The sequence below is a fragment of the Balaenoptera acutorostrata genome, chromosome 19 (genome assembly GCF_949987535.1).
Source record: "Balaenoptera acutorostrata chromosome 19, mBalAcu1.1, whole genome shotgun sequence".
NCBI classification, from domain to species: Eukaryota; Metazoa; Chordata; class Mammalia; order Artiodactyla; family Balaenopteridae; genus Balaenoptera; species Balaenoptera acutorostrata.
In genome coordinates this window covers 18,851,903-18,875,213 of record NC_080082.1, presented here as the reverse complement: position 1 = coordinate 18,875,213, position 23,311 = coordinate 18,851,903, and the positions used below count along the sequence as shown (strand labels likewise).

Sequence of the window (23,311 nt, the reverse complement as noted above, 5' to 3'; positions counted from 1 at the left end):
ACTCTAGCCCTGCACGCGCACACTCACAAGGCTGGCCTGGGCTCGCGCTCCCCCATTGGGCCCTGCCTGACTTCTGGGGCGACCCCCTTCCCTCTCCGCTCCCCCACCGGGCCTCCGCCAAGGAAAGTGCAAAACCAGGGGCCTTTTTTAGTCCGTAAGGGTCCTTTGGACTTGTGAAAATCACCAGGAGGCAGCCTGGAGGCTGTGGGGGTCACGACGGCCGGTCTGGAGGGGTAAAAGAAGTCACCCAAGGTCAAAGGGGGCGGTAAGAGTTACCAGGTATCACCCAAAGGCTTGTAGGGGGGTCGTCAGAGGTCGACTGGGGTTGGGGGAGGGTGGCAGGAAGCACAAGAGATCATTAGAGCCATTTGGGTATTCACCAGAGGTCAGTGGGCAGGGTTTGTGCACACAAGTGCGAAGGCTGGGCCTCAGCCTGGCTCCAGGAAGTGCCCGCGGTGCCAAAGAGCGGTCGGAGGTGCGCAGGCCTCGGTGCTGGGGAAAGGAAGAGAAGCGCGTCTCCTCCACCCCCGGCCCCAGCTCCCGAGAGCGGCTCCCCGGAGCTGAGCCGGATGGTCCCGGCAAGGAGCCTCACCCCTACCCCACGTGCGGCCTGCCGCCTGTTTTCGCCCTTCCCCCTTGACAACAGGCCTGTTGCCTGGAGATGTGAGCGTGCTGGCCGGTGGGGGCTAGAGGCAAAAGTGCAATGTGCGTAAGGGAGCCGCAAATCCTCCATCTCTTCTCTTCTTCGTACAGCCCTTCGTGGAGGGCTCCCAGCACACTTTCGCCCTGTCAGGCTTGGTGAGGCTCCTTTACGTCGAGTTTCCAGGCCGCCCCGGACTTCCCCGAATTCTCCCGTTTATGTGACTGAGAAACTGAAGAGGAATCCGGCGGGAAGAAGGGGCTCCAGCCCGGCAAGAGCAGACACAGAGGGTTGCCAAGCCCGAGCCGGAACTGGGGCGGGAGCCGCACCTCACGCTTTCGGACAAGCTGGGCGCTACGTTCGGACCTTCAGACAACTGAGAGCGAAAGAGCCCGGCGTAGAGGAGGCGCCTCCGAGGCCTTGCCCACTAATTCAAACTGCACCGCGTCCCCATTTGGCGGATAAACAGACTGAGGGCGCCCGGGACACGGCGGCTGGAAGGGAGAAGGAAGTAGACTGGTTTTCCAGCGGTTTCGGGCGACCAGCGCTTCCCCTTGCAGTGTAGGCGAATGTCCACGCTCCGCTGCCCTTGGTAAGACAGCCACCCTACTGCCAACCCGCTTGACCCCACCCCCGGAGGCGCTAAGCCAATCAGGCCTGGGGGGAGGAGGAAATACGCTCTTCGGGTACCACCCTCCTCTAGATAAGCCTGGAATGTCAAATATTTGTTCGGTGGGCGGGGCGCAACTGCGAGGTAAGGCCCCTCCCCCACCCAGCCAGGAGCTCGCGTGCGCCAGGCTAAGTCGGGCCTTCCTCCCGGCCACGCCCTTGCAGCTAATTGCACTTCACCCCAACAGCACCCCAGCCTCTCCTAAAACTTCCCTGGCGTGCATTGCCCCTTGTCAGGCTCCAGACTGGGCTCTGCTCCCAGACGACAGAGCCCCGGGCCATCCCGGCGCTACCTGATCTAAATCTCACCCTTCCTGGCGCCCCCATCCATTCAACCTTTAGACCTTCGCGCTGGGCCCTTCCATATTCTTCCTTCAGCGCGGGTCTCAAAGCCGGGTTCCCGGGGAAGCCTCCCCCTCGAGGTGCCGTCCTGAGCGCATTCCCATTGGAGAGGCATTCATGCGTGTACAGGTCCCTGCGGGGTAGTAACCCCAAGCGTGGGGCGGCTCCCCCAAAACTCCCGTGCACCTGTCCGACCGCCTCCACCTACATGACAATTCCCGATGTTTGGACTCTTGAAAAACTAAATTCGTTAAAACAACGTTAGGCCTCCTGCTTTGCTGAGCTCCCTTACTCATCTTCAGATGGGTCCTCCCAGATCACACCATTAATACTAAACAACCCGCACTCCTGTCCCCCAGCCGGCTCTCATGTCTCCTTTCTGCCAGCACTAAACCAGCTACTAACAAGATAAATCGTTTATTGTCTCCCTACCCCACCATCCACCCACCCGCGAGAATATCAGATCCTGGAGGAAAGGCTCAATCCCAGAGCCTATCACTGGGCCTGCTAGGCACATAGTAGTAGCTCAAGAATGAATGAATGGTTGACTAAGCTCTCTTCCTGTATCCATGAAAAGTAACCTTCCCTGGGGCCACAGGGCCTTTGCACTAGAGTTTCATCTGTGCCCTTTCCTCCCCTCCCAACACACCCTTGCCCTAGTTAACCTCTGCCCTCCCTCCAAATTTTCCCCTCTCAAGGCACGTCCCTCCTTAGCAGGGGTCCCCACTGTAGTTTGAGATTTCTGTATTTCACTGATGAATGTCCCCCAGCCCCACACCGCTACTAGCTAGTGTTCACGAATCACGAATGAATGAATCGGAGATATGGTACGCGAGAGGAATCAGCGAGGCTCCAACGGCACACCCAGAGTCCTTTCCCAAACCGTACTCCGGGTACCTGGGAAAAAGGAACTTGGTCCAGCGAGCCTGCCCGCAAGCTAGCGGACTCCCATCCTCACTTCAGCCCTTGGAAGCCTGCCACTAAGGCAGCCGGCGCTCCAGCCGCAGGTACGTGAAAGTCTGGGCAGATACAGGGAGGGGTTCCTCACCAGGGGAGTGTGGCTCTTCTCGTGGACCTCCAGGGCGTGTAGGAATGGTGTAAAACAACCTCCTCGCTCCCTCCTGGGAAATATTCCGCTGTCGAAGAGGATTCGACACTGGGTGCTTGCTTGGCGATCCACACTCGCCGGCCCGGACCCATCCCCACGCTCAGCGGCCAACGGCCCCCAGCTGGGCCAGCTGCGACCCTTCCTTACCTCCCAGGCCTCCAGAGTAGCAAGCGCACTAGGTTCCCCTGGGGTTCGCATCTCCGCGCCTTTGCCGCCGAATAGCCTCTGAGTACCCACCAGAGGGCGCCCTGACTCTGTAGACGGAACCAGGTGTTGCGGGGCAGGGAGGAGCTGGCACTGGAAGGCTCAACCGGAGGACAACCCCAGGTGAAAGGGGAAGCCCTTGACACCGCCCCCCAGGCCACTTATCTCCCGCTTGAGAGTCTTCGAGGCTCCTGGCTCTCTGGACATAGGCCAGGATTTTAAGCTTGGTGTTCAGGGCCCTCAAACTGCTCTGTTCCACTTTCACCCACCACTGTGCTCTACACTGCTGTGATTCTTCTGGTCTACAGACTGCTGCACATGCTAAGCTCCCTGCCTGGAGAACCCACCTACCTAATCATCCCTTTGTTTTCCTGGCACACTCCTACTTATCCATCAAGACCCATCTCTAATAATTCTTCCAGGCAGCCTTCCTTGATGCCTAGACCAGGTTAGAGGCCCTGTTCTGGGCCCCTTGCCCCAGGGTTCTGTCATGATTGGGTCAGTGTTGGCCTCTCATGACTCTAGGGAGGCTCTGGCAGCAGAGGAATAGGAGGCTGCTGAGCTCTGAGCTTTAGGGAGAATCATTTGCCTCCAAATAGACTTAGCTCTGGCTACCACACCAGCTTAGAAGCCCTGGTGTTGATTGGGTTGCCGCAAGCCCAGCCACCCACCTGGTTCAGGTAGGGAAGCTTGGAGCTTGGGCGAGGGAGGGGTAGTTGCAGAGGGCCCAGTTACAGAGGAGAGCAGAGGCTGTTGGCTGGATTCTCACCTGAGAAAGATACCACAACTGGCCTGGCTCCTCAGTCCCACCTCTAGCCTTTGCTCAGAATGTTCTGCTCCACAGGAACACTCTCCCTCTTTCCCAGAATTCACATCCAACCTGTGGACCTCTCAGTCCCTTATCTTCTTCTCTAGGTCTGACAGGCACCAGGACCCTATCTTGGAAAGGGGGAGGGTTATAGAGAACGGGGTTTATCACTCATTGATTCAACATATATTAAGCACCAGCTGTGTGCCAGGGATTATACAGGTGGTAACCGAGGAGGACAAATGAGGGGCTTGCTCTTCCAGCAATTATATTCTAATGGGAGCTAGGCAGGAGCTGCTTCAAAGCCAGTGATCATGTCTGGGCTGAGACCTAAATCAGTTGGGTCCCCAAAAGTGGGGTCTGCAAAGTGGTCCCAGTGCAACAAGTGCAGAAGTCCTGAGGGAGAATAAGGATGTCCTGTTCTAGGCAGCAAGGAAGCCATTGAGGCTGGAGATGAGAGAGTTGGGGAAGAGGGAGAGTAGAAGTCGGGGGAAATCAGAATACCCGCCAGGGTCCTCACTCACTGTGAGTGAGATGCATATGATGCATGCAATGAGAGGGTCATAAATGGGGTTAGGTGGACAGTGATGGGGCCTGATTTCATGTTTAATGCCACAGGAATAAGGGCATAAATTAGGACATCAGTAAGGAGGCTGGTATGGAGATGAGGGTAATGTGGCTTTGGGAGGGTAGAGCTGGCAGAACTTGGTGACCACCTAGTTGTGTGTCTGAGACTCAAGGAGGTATCTTGAGTCCAGGATGACCCGGGGTCTGCAGCCCAGGGGATCATGTGAATGATGGGGTCATGGTGAAAATGAGGGAACCTCACCCTCTGACCCCTCTCCATAGTGCCAGCACTGGTTATTACTGACCAGACCTTGGCACCCCCTGCCCCAATGGCCATGGTCCTATCATCTTCAGGGCCTATGGGAGTGGGGCAACAGGGAACTGCTCCCAAAAACAGGGCCACACTTTGAGGAGCCCATGGGCATCTGAGGCTGCAGGGCTGACAAGACATTCAGACTGTGGCCAGAGTCCAAGGCAGCCCAGGCTGTCCTGATCCATACCCTACCCCCACTTAACCCTTGGCTCTGGACTCCTGCCTGTCCCTAGCCCTGGCAGAAGGGTCTCTGTGGTCTCCCATACTGGGCCTGCACCAGATTGGTCCTCAGCAGCCCCTCTGCTGGGGCCTGGGATGGAGGTGAGGGAGGCAGGGGTTTTGAAAGGGGGTCACTGGGCCAGGGTCTGAGGTGGGAGATAGTTGGACCTTAAGAGAGGAGGGTATTCCAACCACGAATGTGTTTCACTAAAAGAATATAGGAGGGGCAGGCCAAGATGGTGAGTAGATTCATTGAGGGTCACTGCAGAGAGGCTGGAAAGGGTCAGCCATTGACCAAGAGGAAAAAAGGAAGGGAGGGAGGGAGGGAGGAAGGGGCAGGACAGAGGTCTTGGGACCAGCCAGGGATGACCAGGGTATTGACTGGCTCTCAGGAGGGGGGGTGTGAAGGATCAAGACCTCCAGTCTCCAAACATGCTGGTCACCCCATTCCAGAGTGACACATGGTACCAGAATATTAATGGTTGTCAAATCTTTGCCCACTCTATTCGCCCCCGATTCCATGCACAAAGTCTGTGTCCTCTCTGTATCCCCGGTTTGCGTGGGGTGGGAGTGGTAGGGGGACATGAGGTCCCAACACCCCTTCCGGTCTTCAGGGGAACTAACCGATGGGCTGGCGCAGGATTGAGGCTCAAGCCCTCTCTTAACCCGGCGAGCAAACAGTTTAGTCGGGTGGGGGCGGGGGGCGGGGGGTGATTCTACACTCCAGATCCTGAAACAGGCGGACTGAACTCTCACTGGGAAGCGAAACACGCCGACCTGACCCTTTCCCGGGCAGACAGCAGGTGGCCCCTGGGCCAGTGTAGCTTGAACCCAGATGCCCTCGGGGCAGGGTGCAAAGAACCGACTTGGGAGTTGCCCAAAGGTCCTGGTCAGTCTCCTTAGGCTCAAGAACAGCTTGGGACTCACTTCTCCCCTTCTTCCTCTTGCTTTGACCCGGGTAGTTCAGTAGCGGCGAGCACTGGACCCTGAATTCCCATTCGGCCCGGCGCATTCTAGATCCCTCGTCAAGGAGGCGCCAGGAATCGGGGATGAGGGCTGCGCTGCGTGGACTCAGGGTACCGAGGGCTGGGCTGCGTACCCAGCAGACGCGAGCTGGGTCTGATTAGCTGAGAGCGTGCGCGAAAGCCAGGCTGAGCCTTGATAGATCGATGCGCTCGGCGTGCAGCGCGGTTAAGGGAGTTGGCCAGGGATGAGTAGGGGCTGAGCGGCGAGCTCCGACTGGGAAGGAGAGTTCCTATTGGCAGGCCGTTTTCAGGAGGCGGAACCTGATTGGCCCGGCCGCTGTGAAGGCTGCAAGCGGCGGGGTTAAGCGCGTCGCCGCCGCCCGGGCCTAGGCACGAGACCGCAGAGCTGAATCCGCACCTCGGACTTGGAGCTGCGGTCACTGCCATGGGCCTCCGCCTCTGCCCTTACCGCGCCGCCCTGCTCCCGAGTGGCCTCCTGTTACTCCTGATGCTCACAGATGCGGCGCTCCCGGCTGGACGTCCGCCACCGGTGGTGCTGGGTGAGGCGCGCGTCCAGTCGTGGGTCCGTTCGCTCGTGCGTCCGTCTGGATGGGGTGCGGGCGGGGCTGTCTGCATCTGCTCTAAGCACGGGGTGAGGGAGCGTGTGATTGTCTTGTCACCTGGGTCGGCCCGTCCACTTCCTGCTATGCTGGGCGCGGTTGTGGTCAAACTCTTGTCACCTTACCCTATAGAATATGGGGGTAAGTGAGCGGGTTACCACGCGTTTGCTCATCGGTACGCCTGTTCATCTCATTCCCAAGCCTCGCCTCATCCCCATTTTTTAGCTGGAAAGACCGAGGCTCTTTGGCCCCACTCCTGAGGGCCGGTAGGAGGTAGGGTGGCTTCGGAGTTGACCCCCAGGGGCCTCAGCGTTGACTTGGGCTTGGCTTGGACGCTGTCTCCCTCCACCCTTCCAGCCCGACACGTTTCAGAGGGCATTACTGAAAGGGAGCTCTTTGGGGAAGGATTGCTCTCCTAACCTGCCACCAGGGCTTTCCCCTAACTTATCAAATATGTGGCATTGGGCCTGAGGGAGGAGGCCTAAGGGAATCTGAGGATGGCTATAGACAGAGGGAGGGGTTGAGACAATGGCTATGAACAGATGTCATACTGTACCCTTACTCCTGCCAGACCTACTTGGACTACGCTATGTTGGGGCTAGGCAATCTCCCCTGTCTACCTCCTCCTTGCTGCTGGCCCAGGCAACTGTACAGGAGCCAGTAGTATTTCCTTGTGGTGGGTGTGGCAGGGATGAGACCTCTGTCTTGGGGTCTTTGGGTGCCTCATTCAGGCCATCACTCCCACGAAGAGCTAGTGTGTTGGTGGCCATCCAGGGCTCCTAAAAGCAGAGGCATGCCGAGGTATACATTACATACTGAGTCCCCCATGCATGACCCCCATGCTCTTTCTGCTGGGAGTATTTTAATGGGGATGATGCAGATCACAGAAGGGTAGGGTTGGCAGGCAGTGTGATCCCAGGGGTCCTCCACCAGGAGCTCTGGGCCAGGAAATGCTCCCGGGGAATGCTGGGCCCAGGTTCACCATGGAGTTTGGGCAGATTTGGCCTTGCCTTCCCTAAGCTTGCAGGATGATTCCCAGAGGTGAGGTCTGTGCTGGGCAGGCACGGAGAATCCACTGACCGAGTCAGGGAAGGTTTCCTGTAGTACGCAGCTGGAGCTGAGTCCAGGAGAGAGTTCCAGGCAGAGGGAACTACGTATCAGAGGGAGGGAGCTAAGCAGTCCAGGCTCTCTGGAATGGAGTGGGGGAAGGACTAGATGGTGCAGGGCTCGTGACTGGTTGGGTCATCTGGACTTTGTCTTGGGGGCCTGCAGGGAGCTTTGTGTGGACCTAAGGAGTACTGAGTATAAAGGGTATGGCATTGGGAAGTGTGTGGTCTCTGACCGGACTGGTCCTAGACCTTTTCACCTGTATTGGTGCTAAATGCACTCATTAATTCATTTAGTTCTTAGTTGTCCTAGGTCACAGCAGAGGAGCCTCAGGTTGTACCTAGAGGCACTGAGCAACTGGAATCGTAACCTGCCCAGCTTCTCAGAGAGTGAGGCTATTGGCATTAATCCTGGGAAACCCCATGGTGGGCAGCAGACAAGCTGTTCCTGGGCACAGAGCAGGGACCTAACCTTGGCCATCAGAGGATCAGCATCCAAGGGTGACCAGTCTCTGTGGGTGGGACTCAAATTGGTGGTAGAGGAAGCAGAGGCCAGAGAAGGGATACTGAAGGCCCTGGGTGGGGGAAGGGACTATAGCAAGCTATTTCCACCTCTCCCAGCCTCAGTCTCCTCATCTGTAAAGTAGGCATAATAAGGATATTCTTCCCAGTGTTACTTGAGGTGAAAGGCATGTGGATGGCTCTTATCTAGTTCTAGGCACAGAGGGACCGAGGAAGTGACCATTGGTATTTTTAGAGGCCACACAGCCTGGCCAGGCAAAGCAGATCCGGTGACTTCCTCTTTCAGCTATTTCCTCTCTGGTGGAAACAGTGACCAAGGTTTCTTCACTGCCCTGTCTAGTCCACAAGCATCTCATCTAGAGGCTGTCATGCTGGGGACTCCCCACTTCTGCACCACATCATGAAGGGAGGTGAATGCAGGTGCCACACCTCCCTCCCATGGCTGCCCTGAGGACACAGTGGGATGGTGCACAAGGAGGGCGTGCCCTCTGCAGGGCTGTGTTCACAGCTGGAGGCCAGTGAATGCCCTCGAGAGCCAAACACTGGATCCTAAATGGGGTTTGGAAGGTGTCAAGAGAATGGCATGTGGGAGCAGGTGAGGCCTGAAAAGTCACTGGGAGTAAATGGACTGTGAAGGGCCTTGAATGTTAGGCAGTGAAGCAAGGGGGGAGGGGGGATGGGTTTGAGTGTCACAAGGGCCCCAGGGCTCTGTATAGACTGAATAAGTAGAGTGAAGTCATCCTTGGAGCCTGGTCACACCCAACCCCATTGGGCTGTGGCTGGAATGGTATGTTGCTTCAAGAGAGCCATTTCCAACACAGGTGTGCCAAGATGCTAGGGCCCTCCAGGTGGGGTGCACTCTGGAACCTTTAGCAGGGTTTAGCTTCTGGGCTCTGGCCTTTAGCAAGCCCTGAGGACCTCAGTAGGCTGGCAGGTGCCTGCTTCTCTCAATTGTTTCTGTTCATTGCCCCCCTCCAGAGCCTATCCTGGAGTGCCTTCTTTGCATTTATTTTTGGCTGGTTAAGTGGCCCAGTGCTCTGTCCTGTTTCCCAATCCTTCTTTCAGAGTATACAAGACCCTGCCTATGAAGCCAAAACCACCGTCTGTACCCCAACACTGAATTAAATCTCGGAGACAGAGTTTTGGGTGAAGTAGAGAGGAATAGCTTTATTGCTTTGCCAGGCAAAGGGGGCCACAGCGGGCTAATGCCCTCAAAACTCTGTGTCCCAACTTGGAGAGGGTAGTGAGAAGTTTGATAGTAATGGTTCAAGAGGGTGTGATCAGCTCATGGACATTCTTCTGATTGGTTGGTGGTGAGGTGAGTGGGAGTCAACATCATCAACCTTCTGGTTCCAGCGTTCCTGGGGTCTGCTTGCTTGTGGGCAGCATACCATCGTTAACCCGTTAACCACTGACTTCTCCCATCTGGTGGGGGTTTCAGTATCTGCAAAACAGCTCAAAGATATTGTTGTGTGTATCCCTTGATGGGGAACCAGGACCTTGCCCCAAGGCTGCACTATGGTTTCTCTCTGACTGTTTCTCCTTTGTCTTGCATCCCCTCCCTTCCCTAATTAGCAACTGCATGAATCTGCCAGTTGGAACTCAGGGAAGGTCATGGAGGCTGAATGAAGCCTGTTTCCTGTAATCAAAGAAATGGGGAACACAGAAAGGCTTTTGTGCCTAGGAGCCCCACAGGTATCACCTACTCTGCAGCCTGGAACAGCCGTGGGTAGAAGGCCTTTGGGTTTCCAGCCTGCCAGGCGCAGGGTCTCATTCATGCTCTATGTCCCCCTTCAGTGCCCGGTGATTTGGGCAACCAGCTGGAGGCAAAGCTGGACAAGCCGACAGTCGTGCACTACCTCTGCTCCAAGAGGACAGACAGCTACTTCACACTCTGGCTGAACCTGGAACTGCTGCTGCCTGTCATCATTGACTGCTGGATTGACAATATCAGGTGGGGGCTGTGGCACAGGTGGGGCGCTGCTCGCTGACCCGGTCTAGAGACGCCTCCAGAGCCCATTTCTATCTCATCTGCGCCTCAAGAGATACATCTATCTCAGGCTCAGGGTCACTGACCTCTCTCCCTTCCCATTTCCTCTGTCTGGTCCACGCCACCTTGGCACTCTCCCAGACAGAACTTTCTTCCCTTTCCTGCTGCTCCTGTCTCTACCCTCTCCAGTGCCTCAGGCCCTATTTGTGGTTTCTATGCTCCAGCCCCTATTCACAGCCTTGCCTTGGCCCCCACCCTTTCCCTTGCCTCTGACTTGGCCACACCTGCCCCCTCCAGCTGCTTGGGGATTCCTTTCCACTTGCTGTTCTTTCAGCCTGGAATCACCCTTTACACCCTTTGCCTGATAAACTCCCTCCCATTCACTTTTTAAAACCCAAGCCTGCTTCCTTTGTGAAGTCTCCCTGCCACTCCCCAGAGCTCTTTTTGTTTGTTTGTTTGTTTTTTATAAATTTATTTATTTATTTAATTTTTGGCTGCGTTGGGTCTTTGTTGCTGCGCGCCGGCTTTCTCTAGTGTGGTGAGCCAGGGCTACTCTTCGTTGCGGTGCGTGGGCTTCTCATTGCAGTGGCTTCTCTTGTTGCGGAGCACAGGCTCTGGGCACGCGGGCTTCTGTAGTTGTGGCACACGGGCTCAGTAGTTGTGGCTCGTGGGCTCTAGAGCACAGGCTCAGTAGTTGTGGCGCACGGTCTTAGTTGCTCCGCGGCATGTGGGATCTTCCCGGCCCAGGGCTTGAATCCGTGTCTCCTGCATTGGCAGGCAGATTCTTAACCACTTCTCCACCAGGGAAGTCCATCTCCAGAGCTCTTAACCTCCCCTTTCCCCGGCCACATGCCTGCTCCTCTAACCTGCATTCCCTGCCTGCCAAACATTGTTTCCTAGGATATTTCTTCCATAATAAGATAATCATGTAATCAGAATTACTGCTTATTGAATGCAAACACTATACATTTTACATACTTTCTTTCATTGAGTCTTACAGCAATCCAGTGAAACAAGTGCTGTTTTTAGACCTGTTTTACAGATGAGGAAATCTGGAAGCTCAAAGAGGTTACAAAATTGCTTAGGGTCACTCAGCTAATAAGTGACAAACTAGAATTTGAACCCAGAGTTGTGTGCCTCTGAACTACGGTTCCCGCCCACCCTGAGCTCCCTGAAGGCAGGGACTGTGTCTCTTTTATCTTTAAAGCTGTAGGACCAGAAACACAATTGGTTTTCAATAAATATTTGAGCTGAATGGAGTCTTTCAAATGAAGATTGTTTTTTCCCCTGGAGACACACTAGCTGGTTCTAGCTGGTTCTCTGGGCATCCTGCCTTTCCCTGTTGTTTATGACACCTGCTTTGTTGACTCTTTCCTCCTCCTTGTGCGATCAGGGTTATTTCTGGGATGTTGATCCGCATTTCTATTTTTGTTGCAGAAGCATGGTCTCAGGTACTGCCAGTTGGAGGTACAGGCTGATACTGAGAGGGGCTTATCTACCTTTGTTGGGCCTCTGACCTGTTTAGACTTGCATCCAGCACAGAGTGCTTTGGCTTTCTAGAACTTTGCTGAGTGGCCATTGGGATGATCTACAGATTGCCCTGGAGAGAGTGGGTCCCCAGGACTTTTATTTGGGCCAGTGTTGGGTATCTTGTCAGCTTTCTGTGGCTGATCTTTAAGGGTGGGTGGGACTCAGGACCACTGGAGACTGCAGGTCTAGCCTGTGTTTTCTCAGACACCTTTGCCTCCTTAGTATCAAGGGAGGCCAGAGCAGGGTTCCTGGCCTGGCACAAGGCTTTCCTCCTGTCTTCCACCACCCTGTCCCCATCATGTCTCCAGACCTTGCCCACCCACTCACACAGCAGCCACAGGTACTCAGGGTTTCTCTGTCTGGTTCTACTGTGTGTTGCATTCATCATCTCCTTTGCCCTGTGTTGTGTTATGGTGGGTGGCAGGAGCTGGATCCATGGAGATGGAGCAATGGGAGCCTGCGAAGTTAGGCTGCCTGCCTTTTGGGGTCAAGTGTGATGTTCGTGGCAGAGCCAGGCCTGGCAGCCAGATCCCTCTCCCAACCATATCTAAGACCTGCATTAGACAGTATGGGTGACATTGAGGAGAAGAGAATATTGCCTGACAGGGGTCCTGGAGTCAGTCTTTGGAGTGAGCCTTGGTGGGGTCCTCATTTGGATGTGGTTACTCTGATCTGTGCTTTACAAATTTGCTTTGTTACTTTTTGGTCTGCCCTATACATCTGACCAAACCTGAGGATGGGAAGGGAATATGGCTCAGGACACAAGACAGTATTGGGACACACCAACTTAGGTGTCACCTCTGGGTCACTGGCTCAATATCCCCTCCTGGCAGGCTGGTCTACAACCGAACGTCCCGCACCACCCAGTTTCCTGATGGTGTGGATGTGCGTGTCCCTGGCTTTGGGAAGACCTTCTCACTGGAGTTCCTGGACCCCAGCAAAAGCAGTGTGGGTGTGTAGCCCTTCCTCATGGCCCCCAGGGAATGGGGAGGGAGGTTCTGATGGACTCTGAGAGTGGGAGGAGCCCTGTTGGTTTGAGTGGGGGTAGCCTGTGAACCGTCTCTGATCAGTGTGGGCACAGAGCCCTATAGCACTCCTTCGGGGATCTCCCGGCTGTAGGTGTCACAGTCTCCTTGGCAGGCGTGGTGTGGGCAGCTGACAATGACTGTACTCTCTCTAATCCTATGGATTTATGTCTATAGGTTCCTATTTCCACACCATGGTGGAGAACCTTGTGGGCTGGGGCTACACACGAGGTGAGGACGTGCGGGGGGCCCCCTATGACTGGCGCCGAGCTCCAAGTAAGTGGTTGCTCTCATTTCCTCCCTGAGGTCATGGGGGAGGGGGTTGGGGAGGAGGAGATCACAGCCACCAAAGGCTCTGGGCCTTTCCCTACTCCCGGGTCTCTGGCATCCAGCCCAGCCGTCACAGCTCCCACCCCTGGTCAATCTGTCCTGTCCTTCCCCCACCCTCAGCCCAGGATTTCTGGGCCTCTGAGCCCTGGGGAGAGATAATGAGGCTGAGGAGGGGAAAAGGAGCTTCTTCTCCCTTCATGGAAATTGAGGGGAAACCAGACCCTCCCCACTTGGATTTTCACACGCTCCCCACCCACCTAGTCCTGGGTCTGGCCTGAGACACAGTCAGTGGTTCAGGCCCAAGGACCGTTCCTGCCTGACCCCCGCCTGGCTCTGGCCTGCAGATGAAAACGGGCCCTACTTCCTGGCCCTCCGCGAGATGATCGAGGAGATGCACCAGCTGTATGGGGGCCCCGTGGTGCTGGCTGCCCACAGTATGGGCAACATGTACACGCTCTACTTTCTGCAGCAGCAGCCACAGGCCTGGAAGGACAAGTATATCCATGCCTTTGTGGCACTGGGTCCGCCCTGGGGGGGCGTGGCCAAGACCCTGCGCGTCCTGGCCTCAGGTAAGACCCTGCCTGGCCCAGCGTGGGGGGTGCTGGTATCACAGGTGGCACACTCTCTTTCCCTCTACAGTGGCCTCCTGCGCCACCCTCACGTCTCTTCTCTTGGGTCAGGACCCTTCCTTCTCCAGAGTTGTATTCTTTTCCAAACATCTCTTTCTAAAAGAGAATATAACACTACTTCTAAATTCACCTCTCCAGCTGATGACTCTTGTTATCTGTGTAGGTTTCTTACAACATGTACACGGAGTGGCATAACCGTTGGTCATAGGGCACATGTGTACACACACACACACACACTCACACAGCTTGGGCCTGGCTGGCCTAACTTGGTTTGATCCAAAGTTCTCTGGAGGAGCCTTCTCCCTCTCTCTTACCCCCATCCTCACTTCTTCATCCCCACCTTCGCCCCAGAGAAGGAAGGTTGGGCTACAGTTTCCTGTTTATGAGTTACACCTCCCTCTGTGGCAGCGGGGAGCCTCTGTGGGCCACACAGAGAGGAAGCAGGTGCAGATTTGTCTGGGCCTGCTTGCTTGGCAGTTGGGAAAACCACCTCCTTCCCTGTTCCTCCCCAATCCACCTGCCTTTTCACGACTGTTAGAACATACCAGCTGTAGCCCCAGGGCTCTCTTCCCTCTGCTAGGACTGAATGTGAGCCCCATGACCGCTCACTTGAGGAGCTGTGAGCCGGGGCTGTACCAAGCATTTGATGAGCTTTCTTCCTCAAGTGACTGCCACTGCCTGACCTGCTTATTGGTCACCTGATCATTGTGATCAGTCCTCTCCCAGTAGTGACCCTGGATTAGCTGGACAGTGAATCCAGTTATAGTGAGGACTCATCACAGCTACCTACTCTGTCCAGCCTGGACCTGAAAGGAGAGATGTGGGCCCTTCTGAGTTTGAGACAAGTTACCATGGTGGAGTTCAGGTACTGACCCTTTCAGAGCTTCCCCATGAGTCCCCTTAGAGCGGTGGTCCCCAACCTTTTTGGCACCAGGGAATGGTTTTGTGGAAGACAGTTTTTCCACGGAGGGGGCGGGGGGCTTGGGAGGGGTGATAGTTCAGGCGGTAATGCGAGTGATGGGGAGCGGTAGGTAAATCGTCACTCTCTAACCCACTGCTCACCTCCTGCTGTGCAGCCCCGTTCCTAACGGGCCGCGGACTGGTAATGGTCCGCGGCCCGGGGGTTGGGGACCCCTGCCTTAGAGCTTTGCCTCGGATTCTGGGAGACTGCTGTCAGGCTCTGGCAGTCTGGGAGTGGGGGTGGGACAGGACAGGTGGTAGTCGTGGACCTTAGCTAGGGGTTCCCTTTTCTGAGGGCTCCTAGAGCCAGGCCCCAGCAGGCAGAGCTGAAGGCCTGCAGTCAGTGGTGGGGTGATGGGTGGCCGTGGGTCCTGGGCAGAGGCCCCTGTTCCCAAGTTCCAGCTCATCCTCTGGCGATCTCACTGGCTGGTGGGTGCGTTTGTGCTGCTGGCATTCCTATGTGAGAAAGACTCTCACTTTGTCTGCAGCCTCCCCTCCTGCCCTGTCTCCTGCAGGCCTGGCTGCCCAGGTCAGTGCCAGGCAGGTGGGTGGGATGAGACCAGGGCTGGCTGGATGTAGGTCTGAGCCTAGGAAGGGAAAAAATGTTTACATAGCTCAATGTAATAAAAGATTAAGAGGACTGTGTCTTTGGGCTGCCCACCTGCTGATTCACCTGTGACAAGGTCAGTACCCACAGGCCGCGTGATAAGTGCTCTGGGGAAGGTATTGTTTTTACCATAAAATCACCCTGTGGGTGTGTGCTGCCTAAATCCCTGGTGACAAAATGCAAAAGGAAAGAAACAAATCTTGGTCATGTGCTTCCTAGATAGAGCAAAAATACAGGGAAATAGGGGAGTTGTCACCGCGTTAACAGCACAGAGATGCCAGAGTGCTGGCCAGGCCCCGGCTGGGGGCTGGCAGGGGCCCTGGCGGTGAGCATGCTGCCCAGCTGGCTTGCATTCCCGAGCACAGACTGACTGGAGCCCTCTATCCGCAGGAGACAACAACCGGATCCCGGTCATTGGGCCCCTGAAGATCCGGGAGCAGCAGCGGTCTGCCGTCTCCACCAGCTGGCTGCTGCCCTACAACTACACCTGGTCACCCAAAAAGGTCTTCGTGCACACACCCACAGCCAACTACACGCTGCAGGACTATCGCCGCTTCTTCCAGGACATCGGCTTCGAAGACGGCTGGCTCATGCGGCAGGACACGGAGGGGCTGGTTGAGGCCATGGTGCCACCTGGCGTGCGACTGCACTGCCTCTACGGCACTGGTGTCCCTACACCAGACTCCTTCTACTATGAAAGCTTCCCGGACCGCGACCCGAAAATCTGCTTTGGTGATGGTGACGGCACTGTGAACTTGCAGAGCGCCCTGCAGTGCCAGGCTTGGCGCGGCCGCCAGGAGCAAAAAGTGTCATTGCAGGCACTGCCGGGCACCGAGCACATCGCGATGCTGGCCAACGCCACTACCCTGGCCTATCTGAAACGCGTGCTCCTCGGGCCCTGATTCCTATGCTGGGCAGGGCTCTGGGATGGCCTGGCCACCACTGCTTCTCCTGGCCTCTGGGGCAACCATGGCACATGAGTTGAGCAGTTTGTGACTGATCATCTAAGGCCCTGGATCTTGGGTTGTGAAGTGGGGAAATGCTGGGTTTTTTATCCTTCCTCTCTGGGAATGAGGAAGGAAGACATAGTCTGAACTTACTTGAGGGACCCTTGGAAAGAATGCTGCTGATGGTGGAATTGTGACCTCAGGACTGGCTCCGCAGGTGGATTGGCTGGCACCTGGCCCCAATCCCCAGTGCTGGGGCCTTGTGTTCCTCCTACCCCTGTGGCCTTTTCACACTCGCCCACCAGGGCCTGGCTCCTCAGCTTTCTTGTGAGGGATGTTACTGAACTGTGGTCCCTAGGTTGGGCTCCTGGTCCCTAGGGTGTACCTTCTCACACATTGGCCACAAGTTGGCCTGCTACTGGCCATGGGTGGCTGGAGCTGCTGTCTTCGCTGTGGCCTAGCTGCTCACACAGCGTGACTGTGGCTTTCTGGGGGCAGCCCGGTTCCCCCTGCAGGCAGGGGTGGGTTATGTTATGTTATCCATGGTTCCCAGGCCCTGGGGCATTCACTCCTACCTCCCTTACTTCTAAGAACAGCCTAGCTCAGGGCTGGGCAGCAGATGGCCCCCCAGTTCTCGGGGCTGTGTCCCAGGAGCCCTGATCTCCCTGGTTGGGCTGTTGCCCACAGTACTGATGCTGCCTCCCTTGGCCCTGGGGCTGTGGGTCAAGAATGAGAGCAGAGCCTGGTGCCATGCCCTTTAGGTACTCATGCAGAAAGAGAGCCCAAGGAAGCAGCCAAGGCCGATCAGAGCCACACTGAGCTGCCCTCTTGCTGACCCTCCACCACACTGCCACTGCCCAGGAGCTCTCTAGCATTCACACGGGCTGGCACAGGACTGAGAGGAGGTAGGACTCTTGCCCACTCTGCCCAGCACCCACCCCCACCAGGCAGCTCAGTGGTGTTTAGTCAGCAGGGACTCGCCCAGAAACTTGAGTGGGCCCCTGAGAGAGCCAGGGGCCTTAGGGGCCCCCTAGGGGTTTTCTTCCTTCTCCAGAGGTGCTGCATGGATCTCCCTGTGATAGCAGGGATGGAGGATGTGGATCTGCCTTGGTGGTCTCCAAGTGGGCAATGCCTAAAGGCCAAGACTTGGGTCTAGCCTCTGGGGTGGAGCCCCAAAGCCACAGTCAGGCTGGACTGTGCTTCGCTCCTACAAGGTTTCTGTGAAGCGGAATTTTCTCTGTTGCATTCATACCCAGCATCTGTCTCTCCCTTTGTTCCTGAGTGGTGGGCCCCACGTGGGGCTCTGAGCAGGCTGTACCTCGATTCTGGCAATAAAAGTATTCTGGATGCTATAAAGTACCCTGGCCTAGCCTCTGCTCTGAGCATGAGAGGAAGGAGGCAGTGGAAGGGTGAGGGGGCTAGCAAGGCAGGTAATCAGAGGCTAGACCATGACCTTTCTGGGGCCTTGATGGGTTCTCTCAGCACCAAAGCATGGCTCCTGTGCACCTCTTTGGGTTTCATCCTCCTTCCCCCTCTCCTGGGCTCTAGTTCCCCTCCTAGGACTGAGAACCAGGACCTGAAACATTCCTGTTGGAATGAAGCTCCTGCCCACCACCCCACCCCGCCACTCCTATTTGGTCAACAGGCCCCAAATGCCACCCCACAGCTGGGAGCCAAGGACAATCCTGACGGTAACCCTGTCTGGACTCTCCTTCCCAGCCTTCTGTCCTCCCTCAGCTTGCAGGTCTCAGCATCCTTTGAATTTTTTTAGGATGCTACCCTTCTACTTTGTTTCATCAGTTCATCTGCCCGCCATCTGTCCCTCTTTGGGAACGGAGTGAGACTGAGGAGGGAGGGAGAGAGACCAAGATGGGCAGAGATATAGGGACTGAGAGACTGGGGACCAAATGGAGATGGATAAGGACAGAGGAACACAGAGTCTGAGACAGGAAAACGTGTGTAAGGATGGAGACTAGGCCAGAAGTCTGTGGTGCAGAGCCCAGAGCTGGGGGCCAGTGGGGGTGGTGGGAGCCCCAGTTCCTGCCTCCTCCATAGGAACCTGGCCAGCCTGGGTTTTAGGTGTCAATACACCCTGGGCCGCTAGAGGGTGCTCTGAATCTTCTCACTACACCAGTTATTGGCCAGACCTGGAAAAATGGGTGGCCCAGAGGGTTAGGATGCCTAGGAATACATAGGTCCAGCTGCATCGCTGGCCTCGGTAAAAAGGATGACAACATGAAAGGGAGTAAACCCTTACCCCCAGGTCCTGCCCAGCCTGACTCTTAGTGCCCTGACACATACCTACTCATGGCCTTGCTGCCACCCTCTCACCCCTGATCTGTTTCAACCCCACTTCTACCCTCGGTTTCACAGCTGTAGAGACAGGGTATGGAGTCAGAGCAGGCTTCAGGACCAGCAGACTGGGGTTCAAATCTGAGCTCTACCACCTCTAGCCAAGTAGCTTGGGGAGTCTCCTGACCTCCCTAAGCTTCGGTTTGCTCATCTTAAAAATGGGGATGGGGACTTCCCTGGTAGTGCAGTGGTTGAGAAGCCACCTGCCAATGCAGGGGACACGGGTTCGATCCCTGGTCCGGGAAGATCCCACATGCCGCGGAGCAACTAAGCCCGTGTACCACAGCTTTTGAGCCTGCGCTCTAGAGCCCACGAGCCACAACTACTGAGCCTGTGTGCCACAACTACTGAAGCCTGCATGCCTAGAGCCCATGCTCTGCAACAAGAGAAGCCACTGCAATGAGAAGCCCGCACACCGCAACGAAGCATAGCCCCCGCTTGCTGCAACTAGAGAAAGCCCGCGCAAAGCAACAGAGCCCCAACGCGGCCAAAAAAAAAAAAAGAAGAGAAATGGGGATGAATAAATATACACTGTAGGGTGGTCCTGAGGAACACTGATGGTTTTGGAGAACATTTGATTCAGTGCTTGGTTCATGGCGGCTTTTAGCTGGCAGGATGCTGTAACTGGGTGTGAGACAGTGAAGAGGTTCTGAGAGCTTGTAGGTCATGTATGCTGCTGATACAAGGACAAGAGGACTGGCTGTTACTGAGTGACACAAGTGTCCAGAGCCCTTCCTCTGCCAGGCCAGGAAGGCAGGAGGAACTGATCCAGGGGGCAAAGGGTCAGATTCTAATGACTCCAAATATATGCATGCAGACATACCTCAGAGATACTGTGAGTTTGGTTCCAGACCACCACAAAAAAGTGAAGGTTGCAGTAAACTGAGTCACATGAATTTTTTTGTTGTTTTCTGGTGCATCTAAAAGTTGTTTACACTATAGTCTAGCCTATTAAGTGTGCAATAGCATTGTCTAAAAAAACAATGTACATACCTTCATTAAAAAATACTTTAGTGGACTTCCCTGGTGGCACGGTGGTTAAGATCCCACATGCCGTGGAGCAACTAAGCCCGTGCGCCACAACTACTGAGCCTGTGCTCTAGAGCCCACGAGCCACAACTGCTGAAGCCTGCGTGCCTAGAGCCCATGCTCTGCAACAAAAGAAGCCACTGCAATAAGCCCGCACAGCACAACAAAAAGCAGCCCCCGCTCGCTGCAACTAGAGAAAGCCCCGTGCACAGCAATGAAGACCCAACACAGCCAAAAATAAAAAATAAAAAAATAAAACTTTAGTGCAAAAAAATGCTAACCATCATCTGACAAAACAGCATTGCCACAAACCTTCTATTTATAAAAGATGCAACATCTGTGAATCACAATAAGGTGCAGAGCAATAAGACATGTTATGCCTGTACTCTCATTCACACTTAGGGAAAGTATTCCAAGCAGAGAGCACAAGGAGGGCAGCACCAGTGAACGCTCTTCAAGGATCATCACCTCAGGTCTACAGGTAGGAGTATGGAAGGGTTTTTAGGCAGAGGAGATATGAAGTCATTCCAATCCGTATTTTAGGAGCACCTCTTACCCTGTGGGGATGGGTTAGAGAGAGCAGGCTAGGGATTGGGAGGCTGTTACGGCTGGGGAGAAGAAAACCATGAGATAGGGCCTGGTGGGGCAGGAGGAGGAAGGGTTCAGGGTGCTGCCCATTTCCTGCTGGGTCACTACGTGGTGGGGAGCAGGGATTTGTGTGTAGGCAGTCTGGAACCAGAGGATGTGTAGTTATGAACACGTGTCGGGGGGGGAAATGACTCCGTGGCCCAGGAGAGAATCATGGCTTGAGGTGTGGACAGGAAGCTAAGGGGTAGGGCTCAGCTTTCCATGAGATCAGGAGGCCCTAAACAGAGCCCCAGAGCTACCAGAGGAAAAGGAGCCCTAGAAGGAGATGGAGGAGGAGCAACCACAGGGAGAGGAAGAGGACAGGAGGGTGCAGCTCCAAGAGGGGTCAGGCAGGATGAGGACTGGAAACTGTCCTCAAGCCTGGGCCCCAGAGGCCTGGGGTTGGCTCTGGAAGTTCAGCGGTGTCCATGTGTCTGTAGGGACCTTAAAGGATGCACGGTGGTCGGAGCTGTGACTCGGAGGACGAATCCTGGGTCTGTCTCCTTAGGGTCTCCAGGCGGAGGGTTGGCTGTGAACGGGGTATGGAGGCTGTTTAGAGCTCCTCGTGTGAGCTGTATGGGGTCCCCCGGGAGTGCGGCCCAGGCCAAGGGCCACAGAGGAACCGGGTGTGGGGGCACTTAGAGGTCCCCGCGGGAGCGTCCCCGTGTTGAGTCCCTCGGAGGCCCCGAGAGACTCCAGGGTCGGAGCAGCCAATCAGTCGGCTAGGGGGCTGGGCCCGGGTCGCGGCCCGCCGGGGGCTGGGACCTCACCTGCGGACGCCTGAGCGCGGCCTGCGGAATCCCAGAGGCCGCGGCGGCCCCCTGGGGCCCGGAAGCGCCGCCGCCCGCGAGCCCCGCGCGGAGCCAGGCGCCCTGTCCCGACGCGGCGCGCGCTGTCGCGATCCGGCGGCGGATGACGTGGCGGGGGCGGGGCCTGAGCGGTCGCGGCGGTGGCGGGGGCAGCGCGACCGAGCATCCCGGGGGCGCCGGGCCACCACGAGGTAACGGGCCGCGGGCGAGCGCGCCGAGGGAGCCGGGCCGTGGGAGCGGGGCCGGGGGAGCCGGGCCGAGGGAGCAGGGCCGCGGGAGCCGGGCCGGGGCCGTGTTCTGCTGGGGCCGAACTCTGCGCCGCCGCTGCATGCGGGATGCGGCTCCCGGAGCCCAGCACCGGGCAGGTGGGCCGCGGGCACGTGAGAGACGCTGCGAGTGAGCGCGTGCCCGAGGCGGACGCCGTGCGTGTGAGCGGGCCCTTGAGCGTGAGGGGGACTCCAGGAGTGTAACACTGAGCGTGTGAGGAGGACGCTGTGTGTTTATGTGTGTCTGTGTGTGTGAGAGAGTCAGTCTGAGGGTGACCCTGAGTGTGCGAGACGCAGAGTGTGAGGGTGACGCTGTTAGTGTGACAGAGACTCGGTGTGTGTGTGAAAGAGACCCTAGTGTGGAGGTGATTCCATGAGTGTGAGAGGGACTCAGAGGGAGATTGTGAGAGACTGAGTGTGAGAGAGACCGCGGTCAGAGTGACCCTGAGTGCGACCCTGTGAACGTGAAAGAGACCGTGTGAGATACTCCAGTGTGAGTCTGGTGCTGAGAAAGAACCTGTGCTGCGTGGGAGAGACTCTGAAAATGAGTAAAGGCCCGGGGGACGAGCCTGAGGATGTGAGCACCTGAGCAGAGCTTCCTGGGGCCGCGGGGAGACTGGCCTGTTGGAGGGAGGACGGTGTGTGCTCCTGCTACTATGGCTCTTCTTAGAGTCTTCACATCCTGTCATCTTGTTTGATCATCTCATGTCGTAAATGGAAGGCGATATTTGTGAAACATTAAGAGAATTCTTCACAAAGCACTGAGCAAACAGTCTGGGCACCACTTGTGTTATAGCCAGTGATAAGCAGGAATCAATATTTAATTTAACATTTGTTTTTGAATACCTCTTGTGTGCACTGGACTGTGTGCTTGGTAAAAAGAATTCAGTCTCTGCCCTTGATGGGGAAGAAAAAGCACTACCGGTGAATTTAGCACCGGGCTAGCAGAATGCTCAGCCATCTGGTGCTTATCTCTGAGAGCTGCTCCCTGATTTTGAAGATCTGGGAGGAGCAGACTTTTGAAAGCCTGTGAGCGCTTCCTGAGATCATTTTCAACTCTCTGTTCTTGTTGGGAGGTCCTTGAGGAAACGGCCCAGGCTGCCTACATTGCTGAGGTCCCACTGTGTGCTAATGGCTTTTGCTTCCCAACTTTGGTCTCAGATTGTCATTAAAAGTTCTTATATTTGATTTTCCTTTCCTGACAAATTTGTGGGAAACCACAAGCCTGATATTCTCCTGTCTGCCTCCTTCCCTGTCTGACTGTGGACATATTTTTATTACAAACCAAAAATAAATACCAGTTATGTGACTGATCCCTCTGGCATTTCTTGGTACAGGAAATTTCCTGACTTCTGTCCTTTGTCCTTCCTGCTGTAGTCTCCAGGATGTGTGGATACTTTACTACAAAAGTGATGCAAGTGGTGCTCAAGGGACCTGGGACAGAGGGAACAGCAGTTGTCTAGACATGCATGATTTGAAAGGACCAGGCTGGTTCTCAGACACGTGTTCAGTTACACCCCACTGTGGGTGTGTTGGAACTTCTAAGTAATTGAGTGCTACCCCTGCTGGGCATGTAAAAATTAGATTTTACAAAAGGAAATATCGTCCTGCTGCTTGCTAGGTTCATTTTTTGATAAGTTGCCTCTCACTCTTTGTTGCAGAGATTAATTGGAGACACGTGGAATTAGGCCTGGCTGTGGAGACTTCATTTTCTTCTTCGTACCTGACCATTTATGATGAGGTGGCTTATGAAAGTGTGATGTTTGCTTATTTCCTCACAGGTGAATATTATTGCTCTGTTCTTCGTTAATTTTCTTGGATCTTTGCGAGTTGTAAAGCGTTTTAGTTAGTTATTTGAGTACAATACTAGTAAAGAGAATGGCTCACACATAATTAACAGTTATGTAACACTATAATTATTATAAAAATAAATTATATATTTATTATATCTCTTTCTAAAGAGTAATTGTGGTGGTTTATATTTAAAGATACTTGCAATGAGGAAGTAAAAATAGGAAACCAAAGCCATGGAAAAGACTAGATATCAAGTACTGTTGAAAAGTGAGGGTATCTATTCACTGTGATTGGGAGCTGAATTTGATATTGAGTTTCCTGGTGTCCTAGGTG

The 23,311-nt window shown here is 55.3% G+C and overlaps 2 protein-coding genes across 15 annotated transcripts in view; both read left to right on the top strand.

Moving 5' to 3' along the window:
* Positions 1-907: 907 nt before the first annotated feature.
* PLA2G15 (phospholipase A2 group XV) lies at positions 908-17,457 on the top strand. Of its 9 annotated transcripts, none has more exons than XR_009006045.1 (8): positions 908-1,232; positions 2,422-2,658; positions 9,881-10,037; positions 12,437-12,555; positions 12,806-12,904; positions 13,428-13,527; positions 14,303-14,452; positions 15,545-15,669. XR_009006045.1 is itself a non-coding variant. In XM_057533845.1 (7 exons), exons 2-7 carry the CDS (start codon positions 2,463-2,465, stop codon positions 16,054-16,056), a joined length of 1,179 nt encoding a protein of 392 aa, XP_057389828.1. In that variant the 5' UTR covers positions 912-1,232; positions 2,422-2,462; the 3' UTR covers positions 16,057-17,457. The 9 variants fall into 9 exon arrangements, 7 of the variants coding, with proteins under 7 accessions (XP_057389828.1, XP_057389829.1, XP_007198223.1 ...); XR_009006044.1 differs by having other exon boundaries at positions 910-1,232; positions 13,303-13,527; XM_057533845.1 differs by lacking the exon at positions 14,303-14,452 and having other exon boundaries at positions 912-1,232; positions 12,437-12,551; positions 15,545-17,457.
* A 2,419-nt stretch (positions 17,458-19,876) lies between these two features.
* Positions 19,877-23,311, top strand: part of SLC7A6 (solute carrier family 7 member 6) — a 35,571-nt gene continuing 32,136 nt past the window's right edge. For 2 of the 6 annotated variants that reach the window (XR_009006043.1, XM_057533841.1), the window contains exons 1-2: positions 21,028-21,109; positions 22,846-22,965. The gene's annotated coding sequence lies outside the window, so the exon portion shown is untranslated. Of the gene's footprint in view, positions 19,964-20,396; positions 20,604-21,027; positions 21,110-21,159; positions 21,284-22,845; positions 22,966-23,311 lie in introns of those variants that run through there. The other 4 variants (XM_007198167.2, XM_007198165.2, XM_057533842.1 and 1 more) reach the window with 4 other exon arrangements.